Source organism: Terrapene carolina, unplaced genomic scaffold (genome assembly GCF_002925995.2).
Source record: "Terrapene carolina triunguis isolate 2854851 unplaced genomic scaffold, T_m_triunguis-2.0 Scaffold96, whole genome shotgun sequence".
Taxonomy (NCBI): domain Eukaryota; kingdom Metazoa; phylum Chordata; order Testudines; family Emydidae; genus Terrapene; species Terrapene triunguis.
In genome coordinates this window covers 33,877,201-33,889,739 of record NW_020664447.1, presented here as the reverse complement: position 1 = coordinate 33,889,739, position 12,539 = coordinate 33,877,201, and the positions used below count along the sequence as shown (strand labels likewise).

Sequence of the window (12,539 nt, the reverse complement as noted above, 5' to 3'; positions counted from 1 at the left end):
AAATTTCACTTTTTAAAGAATGCCTTTTTGCCTCTCACTGCTTCTGTTACTTTGTTTTGGCACAATGACTTTTTTTTTGGTCTTCTTACTGTGTGTTTTAATTTGGAGTATACATTTAAACTGAGCCTCTATTATGGTGTCTTTAAAAAGTTTCCATGCAGCTTGCAGGGATTTCACTTTTGGCACTGTACCTTTTAATTTCTTTTCAACTAATTTCCTCAATTTTGTGTAGTTCCCCTTTCTGAAACTAAATGCTACCATGGTGGGCTTCTCTTCTCCCTTCCCCCCCCCCCCGATGGTAAATTTTATTGTATTATGGTCACTATTATTAAGTGGTTCAGCTATATTAATCTCTTGGACAAGATCCTGTGCTCCACTTAGGAGTAAATCAAGAATTGTCTCTCCTCTTGTTGGTTCCAGGACTAGCTGCTCCAAGAAGCAGTCATTTAAGGTGTCAAGAAACTGTATCTCTGCATCCTATCCTGAGGTGACATGTACCCAGTCAATATGGGGATAGTTAAAATCTCCCATTATTATTGAGGGTTTTTAAAAAAAATTTATAGCCTCTCAAATTTCCCTGAGCATTTCACAGCCACTATCCCCATCCTGGTCAGGTAGTCGGTAATATATCCCTACTGTTATATTCTTATTATTCAAGCATGGAATTACTATCCATAGACATTCCATGGTATAGTGTGGTTCATTTAAGATTTTTACTTCATTTGACTCTATACTTTCTTTCACATAAAATGCCACTTCCCCACCAATATGACCTATTCTGTTCCAATATATTTTGTACCTTGGTATTACTATGTCCCATTGATTATCCTCATTCCACCAAGTGTCTGTGATGCCTATTATATTAATATTCTCATTTAATATGAGGCACTCAGGTTCACCCATCTTAGATTTTAGACTTCTAGCATTTGTGTATAAGCACTTAAAAAAATTGTACTTTTTCACTGTCTGCCATTATGTGATGTAATTGAATGGGACTCTTTTTCATTTGACTGTTTCTCATCAGATCCTACCCATATTTTATCATCTTCCATCCTCTCCTCCTTACTAGTATATAGAGAATCTCCATTAATAGATCATCCCCTAAGGAATGTCTCTGTCCCATGTGCTCCTCCACACCTGTTGGCTTTCCCCCGGCCCTTAGTTTAAAAACCTTAACATTGACTATTTTTATCAGACAAATCTTTTGTTAATGTTGACCACTAGTCCTAGTGGCTGCGTTGGAGTTCTTGTGTTAAAGGTACGATGGCTTCAAGAGGACACACCACAACAGCATGGAGGAAACCTACACTCTTCAACTGCCTACATTGTAGGCTAGAGCCAAAAGCTTTGGGAGAAGGCATCTCACTTACACGCTCTCGGACAGGAACTAAAGGAAAAAAGCCCTGCCAGAATAACCATTTCAAAGTTTGTATTTTTCTTTTTTCAGTGTTTTTTAGAGCATCTTGGAGGATCTGCCTAAGCAGACAAAGAGCTTTGCCATGGCAGAGCTTGCAATGGAGAATAGCAGCTGCATGGACTGGCAGAAACGGTGCCTCGCATTGGAAACCCAGCTCTTCAAATTCCGTCTTCAGGCTGGCAAGATCCGAGAGTTACTAGCTGAGAAGGTGAGGCCAAAGCTACGTACTAGAATGTGTCTACCTTCCTATTACTGGGCTAAGCGGTGAAATCAATGAGCAAGAACAATCCATCAGTTGTACTACATCTGGATCTAATTCCCATTTACACTATGGTTACTTTGTATTGTTAAAGAGCCTGATGGTGATGTGCCTCCTAGCGTGGTGTAAAGTGGCATTAGTGTAAATGGAAATTGGGTCCTGTGCATCTGACATACTATACCATGAGACTCATTTGATGCAAAGGCTCCTTGGTGGCTCACTTGAATTTAATATTTTAATTTTTCACCTCCGGAGACCTTTGTTGAGATTTTGTCTCAGGTCACAAATGAAAGAAGTTTGACAGGCTCATTCCAGCTTCTTGTTTGTCCACACCACCACACAGTCTGGCACAATTGGCAGTCTCTATCCAGGGAAGGACTCTGACTGCTGCAGGGCACAGACACAATAGCAGAGTTGATTTGGATCTTGGGCCAACAATAGCAGAGGATGCTGCAGTTCCAGATTGGGTTGGTATTAGAAGAGCTTTGGGGTGCCATTAGAAGAGCTTAGAGGGACAGGCCAAAACTATCAAGGGGACCAGCCACTCAGGACTGAGACGCACTACCAACATTGTGCAGGGAAGCTTGCACAGTGCCTTTTTGTCTTAAAAAACTACTTTTGTTTTGTCTGTCCCTCACTTTCTTGTCCACTAAATTCACTCAAAAAGTTGGGGAGGATGGGAAAAGGAGTTCTCCCTGCCCCCCTCCCTCCCAGCCTGGATTTCTTTTTCTCTGAGACTTCTCAGATTTCTCTGTATTTTTTTAAATTAATCAGTGTTTTGAAGAGGGAAAAAAACATCTGTCTGGGAAGTGAGACTGAAGTGCTCTGGTAACAGCAGGTGTATTTATGTTCTACAGAAGGCTGCAAGTCAAAGCTGATTCCTTGAACTCTTCATGTGAAATTATTTTCTGCTAGCGTAGCTCTATTAACTGCCTTTCTACAGGTTCCCACAAAGCATGAGGCACAGGATTAACCTTTAGAAATTAAGAATAGTACTTTCAGCCACATGCAGTTTTCTGGGACCCCTGTTTATTAGCCTCATGCCTGTATTAATACAGCTTATAGTTTGCTTTTGATTCCCTCACTGGATCCAACATGTGGTTTATGATAATCCAATTTAAGAGGGTTCAGCCAATCAGTTATTTGTATGGTGGTAGCAATTTCCTTCAGTCACAGCTAAGTAACTGCAAGCTGCAGACATCCTAATGCTTTTAATCTGTCCCTGATGATAGTTGTGACCTACATCAGTTTTTGCTCCATTTTACATTAGGATCCCTTGGTTTTTACATTCCTTCAGAAAGCACAGTTATCTCAGCCCCTGTAGTGATTTTTTTTTTTCCAATCTTACTTTCACTTTAATTACATTTGCACTAACATGATATAGAGTGTTCCAGTCCTGTTCATGCCACACTTCATACAGGTCTGAGAAACTCTCAGCTCACTTCATTTTGGGACGGCAGCTTCTGAGCTGAGCTCCTCCAAGGCCTGTCTATACTGGGAACACTTTCCAACCAGTTTTAAAGCCAGTGCGGCTAAACAGACTTTACGCACTGTATAGAGCCAGAGTGTAGGCCTGGTATTAAGGCAGCCAGACCAGCTTTTATGACACCAAGGAAATCTAAGTCTCATTTCTTAGGCTGTGTATAGCCATTTCCTAGTTTTATTTCTTTCCATGGAAATTCTTAGACTTAAATGCACATCAAACTAATGAAGCTGTTTATTAAATTTCCTTCTGAAGCATGAACACCCCCATAAGCCTGTTTGACTCTCCCCTCCATAGAACTTTTGACAAAATCCTGGCCAGGGGCAGTGGGAGAGTCACCTACTTCAGGGAGCCCCCTTACTGAAAGGGAAGCGACTCTGGGGCTAATCTCGCCCTTCAGTCAAAGCAATAGGCCCTTTGTTTCCTAATCTCAACAGTTTGGTTCAGTGATCAAGTTACTCTGTAACCAGCTGTATGGCTTGTGATGTGGTTTGATGAAAGGTCAAAGAGCGAGGCCCCATATACTTAAGGTATATCAGGAGGAGAGAAGGACAAAGTAAGGGTCAGTTTTCAGGACATATGTGAACTTGCTTGTCCAAGTGAAATTTTACAGTACACAGTCCCGTGCTGAATACAGATTCTCCACCATTTGATGGTGGTTAGGTGGCCTGGGTCAGGGGTTCCCAATCTCTCTGAACTGGAAGGCTGTCTGCAGACTCACTCCCTCCTCATTCACAGTCTCTTACCAGCCTTGTAGCAACTATGGCAATTGCTTACATGGAAAGGGGATATTAGGAGAGCATCTGTTTGTTTAGCTGAAGGTAATAATAAATGTTCTTTTTGAGGCGAGAGAATCCTACTATCTGTTTTTTTGCTCTTAATTTCAGCTCTTCCTCCCTCTATCTGTTCTGGTATTTCCTCTTCCCCCAACCCCTACCCCACCTCTGCTGCCTTCCCCCAACTTCTATCCCTACCTCTGCTGAGAATGTCTCCTTTTCCTCTACCACACAGGTTTCTCTTCCAACTGGTACCTTTCCTTCCCATGGTCAGGGCCGGCTCCAGGCACCAAGCACCCAAGCTGGTGCTTGGGGCGGCACCTGGAGGGGGGCGGCGCGGCGCTCTGGCTGCCGGGGGGAGAGCCGAGCCGCAGCCGGGGCTCGCCGCCCTCTCGCCGCCCTGCCCCCGGCGCTCTGGCCGCCGGGGGGGGGGAGAGCCGAGCACCTGCCGGGGCTCGCGGCCCTGCCCCCGGCGCTCTGGCCACTGGGGGAGGGGCGGGAGAGCCGAGCCCCTGCCGGGGCTCGCGGCCCTGCCCCCGGCGCTCTGGCCGCCGGGGGGGAGACCGGAGCCGCCGCCGGGGCTCGCCGCCCTCCCCCAGGGGCTCCGGCCGCCCCCCCCGGCAAAAAAGCCAGAGCCGGCCCTGCCCATGGTCCCCTGAATGTACTGCCTGGCTGCCTCAATCCCTTCTCTCCGGGACATTCCTCACTTGCTGGTGGCTGGCTCATACTCCTTCTTTTCAGCTGCTATTACAATCCTTCAGGCTCTTCTTTACAATGAAGACCCTGAACTGTGCATAAGCTGTTGAAAACAAGGAGGACCAGTAGTCCACAAGCCTCCATCTGGGAACCACTGGCCTATGTGAAATGAGTTTGCTAGGGATGTAGAGGGCAAATGCTTACTCCAGCTCAGTGGATAGGTGTCCACATCACATCATCCCAGACTGACACCCCTTGGCAATTTCCATTCTTCTGTTTAATAGATGAATAGAGGAAAAATATTTGGATTGTGTGCATTTGTTTGTGATCCAACCGTTAGTGCTGTCAGGACAAGGACACTCATCTCTAGGATTCTATGATGAGGGACTAGAACAGTGTTTTCTCAGCTCCCATATAGCTTTTCCTCCCAAATACCTTATCTCCCTGAGTGGACAGTCTCTTGCAACTCAGCTCAGACCTACTTCCTGGAAGTCCCGACTTTCCCCAAGTTGTTGATGAGTATCCATGTAATGGTTACGGAGATATCGGAACAGTGACACTTAAATATATAGATTCTTTAGTAAATTTGTTCAGCCATATAAAGCCACTCTTGCTCCCATTGAAAATAATGGCAAAACTAACTGGTGAAGAATCTAGCCCTAAGGTACTGGCACCAGTTTGGAACTTTACCTGTAATTTTTAAAAAGGAAAAAAAAATGGCCAAAAAGAAATCGCTGTTGCATAATTTAAGACAATACAAATATTTCCATATTTTATTCCAAGGGAAACAAGTTAAGCAACCATCCCTTTAGAGCATTTTCAACCTAAACATTATAGCACTGAGAGAACTGGAAAGTGAACCAGAGTGAAACTGACCAGTCTAGCATTGCTATCCAACCGAAGTGAAGTGAAAATACTCAACAGGCAGTGTTGCCAATTTTAGCAATTTTATCACAAGTCTTGTAATATTTGATATTTCTTACTTTAGATTGTAAACTCTTTTTGGGCCAGGGACAGTCTAGCACAGTGCGTTCCTGGTCCATGACAGGGGCTCCCAAGTGCTATGGTAATACAAATAATAATGAAGCCCTGCCTGTTAGAATCAAGAGAATCTCAGCTTTCAAAAATGTTTAGCCCTCATAGCTGTGGATAAAAGCTTGAAAAAGTGAACCATGTGTACTGTAAAGACTCAGAAACCAGAAGGCAAATAAAAAAAGAGTGAGTTTGGCTTAAAAACCAAATCTAATGATACTTTGGGGGGGTCTGACCTGACTAATGATTTTTGAACCCTTGTGGCTGGTAATACTCTACATTTGATGATGCAAATACATGTTAAAAAGGGTTTCAGACTGAGTAATCTACAGTGCTGTTTGTAACATAAGGAATGTTTATAAAGCTAATACAATTTAAACCAGTGTCCTTTCCATGCAGTTTTGGAGAGGGGAAGTGGAGTTGCACTTGTGAGGTTACGTATTGACAGCCTGATCCCATGGAAACTTAACTATGAGTAAAGTTTCTAAGGTGTAGGTGTTTGCAGAATCAGGTCCTTAATAACTATGTCAAAGATACTAAAATACCATGTCTTTATGAGAAAGTTCTGCATTCCCTTCAGCCCACCATGGATGCTAGAGATTGCTGGGTTCTAGGAGCATGTGTACATCATCAGGGATTGTGCGTCTTTGGTAACAGGCATTTATTTCCACTCTCTGGGTTTCTCACACACAGAGGGGGATAATCATCTGTTGGTGAGTGACATGGCAGACTGTTGCCATGGCAGCATGATGACCTGGTTACAAGTGAGCTGTGGGCCTCTCAGAAAAAAGACACACAGAAAAGCTGAGCAACAAATTAACTTTAAGCCTTGGTTTTATTTTGAATGCCTGACTGAACATATGAGCAAAGGTCTGTTCATGTACCTGGCAGGCAGGTTCCTATGCAGCCTTTAGAGGGACCAGTTGGATGGCTTCTCACTTGTTTGTAAAGAGGGATACATCTTATAGCAATCCTTCGAAAAGCCTCTTAGACTCTCGTGTTTAATATGGCCATGGGGCTTTGGCTCAGCTTCATTTTGAGACATTTGAATGACAAATCTTTGCCTTTCTGTAGCATATGCAGGAGGTAGCATGGGCTAATGGTGGAAGTACAGGAATGGAGTTGGAAGAGAGGACTTTTAATCCTGGTTATTCCACTGATTTGCTGTGTGTCTGGGGACAAGTCACTTAGTCAATGTGACTCAGTTTCCCTATCCATATAATTATGAAGTATTTTCAGATCTTAAAATGGAAGAAGCTATATGAATGCTAAGTATTATTAATTCCCCTAGGAATGTCAAAGAGCCTTACAAACAGGAGTACACCTCTACCTCGATATAACGCTGTCCTCGGGAGCCAAAAAATCTTACCGCGTTATAGGTGAAATCGCGTTATATCGAACTTGCTTTGATCCACCGGAGTGCACAGCCCTCCCCCCCCCCCCCCCCCGGAGCACTGCTTCACTGTGTTATATCCGAATTCGTGTTATATCGGGTTGCGTTATATAGGGGTAGAGGGGTATATTAAGTCTCACCGCAGCCCCTGTGACTTAGGTGAAACCAGAGATGGGTGAAGTGATTCTTAGGGGTTAGACACAGCAGCTGTTCTACAGTACATAGCAAAGCTACACAACAGGTTAGTACAGGAAGTGAAGACTATCAGTTCACTTTAAGCTGCATGGGATGTTAGGGCGTCAGAATTTAACTCATCTGAAATTTAGCCTGATCACCTCAATCTTACAGAAAGTGCTCTGGAATCTTTAGGGACGACAAGTGGTCATGACCTCAATTTTATATCCTTCAAAAGTGACCAGTTAGAGCAGTACTAAGCCAGCTAGTATGATGCTGGGGTATTGGCTTAATACCACTTCAGAGGGAAGAGAAGCCAGTAACTCATGATTTTTCAGGAAGTTTCTTGGAAGTCTCTCCAAGTCCTGATCTGGTCCAGTCCTGTTTATCTTGTGGGAGATAATGGTATCACAGCAGGAAGAGTTAAGCCTGCAGGAATTAATAGATGGTTATATACCTAGGATATTCAACAGCATCGGGTAAAGACCCAAGTCCAGGATGACAGATTCCCAAAGGTACACCCAGCAAGAGAGCATGTGTGCATTTTGAGCTATCAGCTCCATGCTCATTTGAATCATAAGGTGGGGGATGTTTCCATAAAATTAAGCAATACAGGCAAGGGGGGGAAAAGTCACAGAAATGCCCATCTTGCGGGTAACAGGGAGGGCATAAAGCAATTTCCTCCACTGACTCCAACACAGTGGTCGTCCAGCATTGATTTTATTCCAAATTTAAAGTGCCCCTAGTTTGCATGTAGCCTATACTGGTAGCTGTCAGAAGCTATTACCATTTGGTGGTGGCTGTGCAGTGGCCTACTGTACGACAAATGTATTAGGGAATCTCCAGTCTTAGTGGACTCATGTTCACATCACAAGACCCACCACTACCATTGACACTAAATGGCCTCCATGTTGACTTCTCTGCCAAGATTACCAAGGACTGATGGGCCCTGGAATCAGAACCGGGGCAGCATGGGCAGTAGCCAGGCAAGCTTCCATAACATTGCCCTGCTGAACTATTCCACTCTCACCTAGAGGGATTACCTTTACAAACTGGAGAGGAGTCAGGCTCCATGGCCCATTAAAACCTTGTTCTCTTGGCTGAGAACATTGAAAAGGAGGGGAATTTAGTGTGATATTTTATGCTACCCCTACCAAACATTAAGTTTAGTGTATGTAATTTTGTTTGTTTGCTGTTTGATCATTGAAATGTGGATACGTGCACACATACCCCTCTCTGCTACCTTCCATCTGAAGATCTGAATATACTCTGCAATAATTAAAGTAGGGCTCACAATGCCTCTGTCAGGCAGGGAGTAACATCATTCTCATTTTACAGATGGGGACACTTGGGCCCAGAAGTGTTTAGGACAACATTTTCAAGAAGATGGCACTAATTTTTAGGTGATCAGCGTGAGATGCCTATAGTCCCTTGGAAAAATTGGGCTTATCTGCAGTTTCCACTAACTTTAATTGCCCTTTACGTTTTATCCTGTCATACATCATTTCAGAGAGAAATCGAGCCCACGTGTGATAGGTTTAGTCACAGAGACCCCCTTGGGACTGTCACCTGCTGTGCTGAGACTACCTCTGAGCCCGTTTTCCTTGCCAGCTTGGGACTCTAGAACCCTGCCTTGTTGAGCCAGACTCGCTAGTCTGCTGCAACACAGACCCACGTCTGGTCCACGCCTCCAAAGCTGCAGACTTAACTGTAAACAACTTAGCAGGTCACCTGCCTCCAGCACCCAGACACCCAGCTCCTGGTGGGATCCAAACCCCAAATAAATCCGTTTTACTCTATATAAAGCTTATACAGGATAAACTCATAAATTGTCCGCCCTCTATAACACTGATAGAGAGATATGCACAACTGTTTGCTCCCCTGGCTATTAATCACTTACTCTGGGTTTATTAATAAACAAAAGAGATTTTATTAAGTATAAAAAGTAGGATTTAAGTGGTTTCAAATAATAACAGATAGAAGAAAGTAAATCACCTAGCAAAAACACGCAAGCCTCAGAGATATTCCAATAAGTTTCTTTCACAGACTAGACTCCTTCCTAATCTGGGCCCAATCCTTTCCCCAGTACAGTCCTTGTTATTTCCAGCAGACATCTTAGGTGGAAAGCAGGGGTTTTCTCATGACTGCCCCCCCCATCCTGCTACTCCCCTTTTTATAGCTTTGGCACAAGGTGGGAATCTTTTGTCTTTCTGGGTCCACACCCTTCTAAATGGAAAAATACCAGATTTAAGATGGATTCCAGTATCAGGTGCCATGGTCACATGTCCTGTGAGACCTCATTCTTCATTACCCACGGGCTGGCCCACACATATGCAGGAAGGCTTGCAGGTAAATAAACCATCTACAACCAATTGTCCTAGTCAATGGGAGCCATCAAGATTCTAAACCACCATTAATGGCCCACACTTTGCATAATTACAATAGGACCTCAGAGTTATACTTCACATTTCTAGCTTCAGATACAAGAATGATATATGCATACAAATAGGATGAACACACACAGTAGATTATAAGCTTTGTAATGATACCTTACAAGAGACCTTTTGCATAAAGCATATTCTAGTTACATCACATTCATAAGCGTATTTCCATAAAGCATATGGAGTACAATGTCACACCAGGTATCCCTATTCTTAGTTCTGTGTGTAACCCACACACCTCTTGGGTCTGGTGTTCTGTCCCATCTAGTGGCACTGAAACCACTTAGAGCGAGAGATAAAATGAGTTTGCTCTATGGCCTTAGCTAACAGCCAGTTGGCTTTTAGCTCATGCGGTAGAGTCTCAGGCTTGGTCTACACTAAACCCCCAAATCGAACTAAGGTACGCAACTTCAGCTACGTGAATAACGTAGCTGAAGTTCGAAGTACCTTAGTTCGAACTTACCTCGGTCCACACGCGGCAGGCAGGCTCCCCCGTCGACTCCGCGGTCCTCCTCTCGTCTAGCTGGAGTACCGCAGTCGACGGCGAGCACTTCCTGGTTCGACTTATCGCGTCCAGACAAGACGCGATAAGTGGAACCCAGAACTTCGATTGCCAGCCGCCGAACTAGCGGCTGGGTGTAGACATACCCTCATGCACTAAGCTCCAAAGATGCCAGGTTTAATCCCGTCTGCCGACAACCAGGCTCTGTCAGTGTTACGTGTGCTCAACTACAACTATCTGCTACCACCTGCTTCTGCCTCATGCCTTCATCAGTAAGGATATTAGGAAATACTGGAAGCTTCATATGAGAACATGTTCTTGTGAGGCTTCCAACATTTTTTGCAGACCCAGGGTGGATTAAGATTAAATCGTAGTACCCAGAACTACCAAAAGGCTACTCCAAAACACTGGGGCCTCCTCAGAACAGTCTCTTGCTCCTACCACTCCTCTCCTAGAGGGATTTTTGTCTTCTACTCCTGAGTTATTGATTTTTCTCCCAAGTGAGGCAGCTGACCAGCAGCAAACAGCTGTGCACAGAGCTGCCATCTGCTGCTTCATACTCATTACTTTGTCCAGGCTCCCTGTAATAATTGGACCCTGGATTCCAAGGGTCTGGGTTTAATCTCATCCTGTGCAAACCAAAGGGTTTGGGACAAGCCTCCAAGCTTTGGGGAGTTTCAGTTTATCTAATCTTTCACAGTTCACCCCTGCTGCATAGAATATATTTGGAAAAGGGGACAGGGAACATTTGAGTCAAGTAGTAGGCCATATTGCAAAAGCATCCACCAATGCCATTGCTGTAGTAAAGCAAGAGGGAAGGAAAGGTCCATGTGTTTCCTAGGTGCTGTCTCTGGCCTCCAGGTTTTCAACTCTCCAGGGAAAAGTTATGGGAATGGAGCAACCTCTCGAACACAGCCCTGTGAACACAAAAGCTCTCCAGGACCCTATCCTACAGCTCTGTGTTTCTCTTCAGTAGGAGGATCAGTCAGCAGGGCGGGCGCCGGGGCGGTTTTTTTTTTTTTTTTGCTTGGGGCGGCAGAAATGCTGGAGCCGGCCCTGTCAGTCTGTGTGCAAATATTACTTTGGAGAGAGAGAGAGAAAAAAGGGGAGGAGCTGGGAAAGACTAGCTAAAGCTTGAGAGGGATCAAAGCCAGACAGGCTCTGAAGGAAGGAGTCCTTGACAGTGCTGAATGTTGCCATAGAAGAGGCTAAAGCCCTGGGGATGACACTCGAGGAAGGGAAATAAGAGCTGAACTTTATTTGACAAGCTTGATTCAAGCACAAAATGAAGGTTTTATTAGAAGTGATGGGAGTTACAGAACTGAATATAAAAAAATACATCCTTGAAATAAAAAATCCACTCATTTTAGGAGAGAACAGATGTAAACCTTCCCCTGAAGCATCTCTGAAAACCTAAACCCAGCACCTTTGTACTAGAGCATTGGAATCAGGAAATGAAATTGATTAGAATACTCTGAGTACATTTCCCAGATCTGAGAGAGAGCTCTGTGTAGCTGGAAAGCTTGTCTCTCTCACCAACAGAAGTTGGTCCAATAAAAGTTATTACCTCACCCACCTTATCTCTCTAGGATACTGTGGAGCAGATTCATCCCTGTGCTGCCACAGAAGGGGTGGAGGTAGTTTATGTCTCTTCTATTTAGAGGGTTACGAGAGTGCTTAATTTGTGCCAGGACTTGCGAAGGCTGAGCCCCAGCTCCTCTGGGCTTGTTGAGTCAGTTATGAAAGTAAAAAAAAAAAATTGCTTGAGCCCTGGCACCTCTTTCATTGAAAATTAAGTACTGGTTAGGAGGCAGGGACAGGATGGTGGGGGGTATGGCCGAGGTGAGGGCAATCCTGAGGGCTGTCCTAAGTTGTGTCCCTGACTGGGTTTTCGAAGAACACAATCACTGGGATATAGATTTGTCTAGGTTATGCCCCATCCCATTTTACACCCAACACATTTTGGGCTGCTGCAGAGACAGCACAGCGGTGGCAAAGCCCGATCTGTGCCTGGCACAGGGCCCCTCTACAGTGGGGATATGCACTGATAAGCCTTACTCCTGTCCTATCACCAGGGGAACAATAAACTGAGTCCTCTGTTAATAATTATGTGAATCTGACCCTCTGGTTTCACTATCCTAGCTGATTGAAATGCAAAATGGAGGAAATGTAGCATCAATAGTGAAAAGTAAATTACCCGGTAGTCAGTGCTGAACCAATGCTACAGCATGCTGTTAGGATGTGCTGTGCTCCTTACCTACCAACATTTGAGAGCTATAAATAGGGATACATGAAGAGAAATATAGGGATGTTTTTTTAAATGCCATTGAAATTATGGAAGAGTCTTGTAGAATTTAAAAGGGATG

The 12,539-nt window shown here is 44.4% G+C and overlaps 1 protein-coding gene across 1 annotated transcript in view; it reads left to right on the top strand.

Moving 5' to 3' along the window:
• Positions 1 to 1,458: 1,458 nt before the first annotated feature.
• The window catches only part of PLEKHH1 (pleckstrin homology, MyTH4 and FERM domain containing H1), an 83,852-nt gene continuing 72,771 nt past the window's right edge, over positions 1,459 to 12,539 (top strand). The window contains exon 1 of the mRNA XM_029911503.1: positions 1,459 to 1,625. Within this exon, the coding sequence (XP_029767363.1) occupies positions 1,500 to 1,625 (126 nt within the window). The 5' untranslated portion in view covers positions 1,459 to 1,499. The remainder of the gene's footprint in view (positions 1,626 to 12,539) is intronic.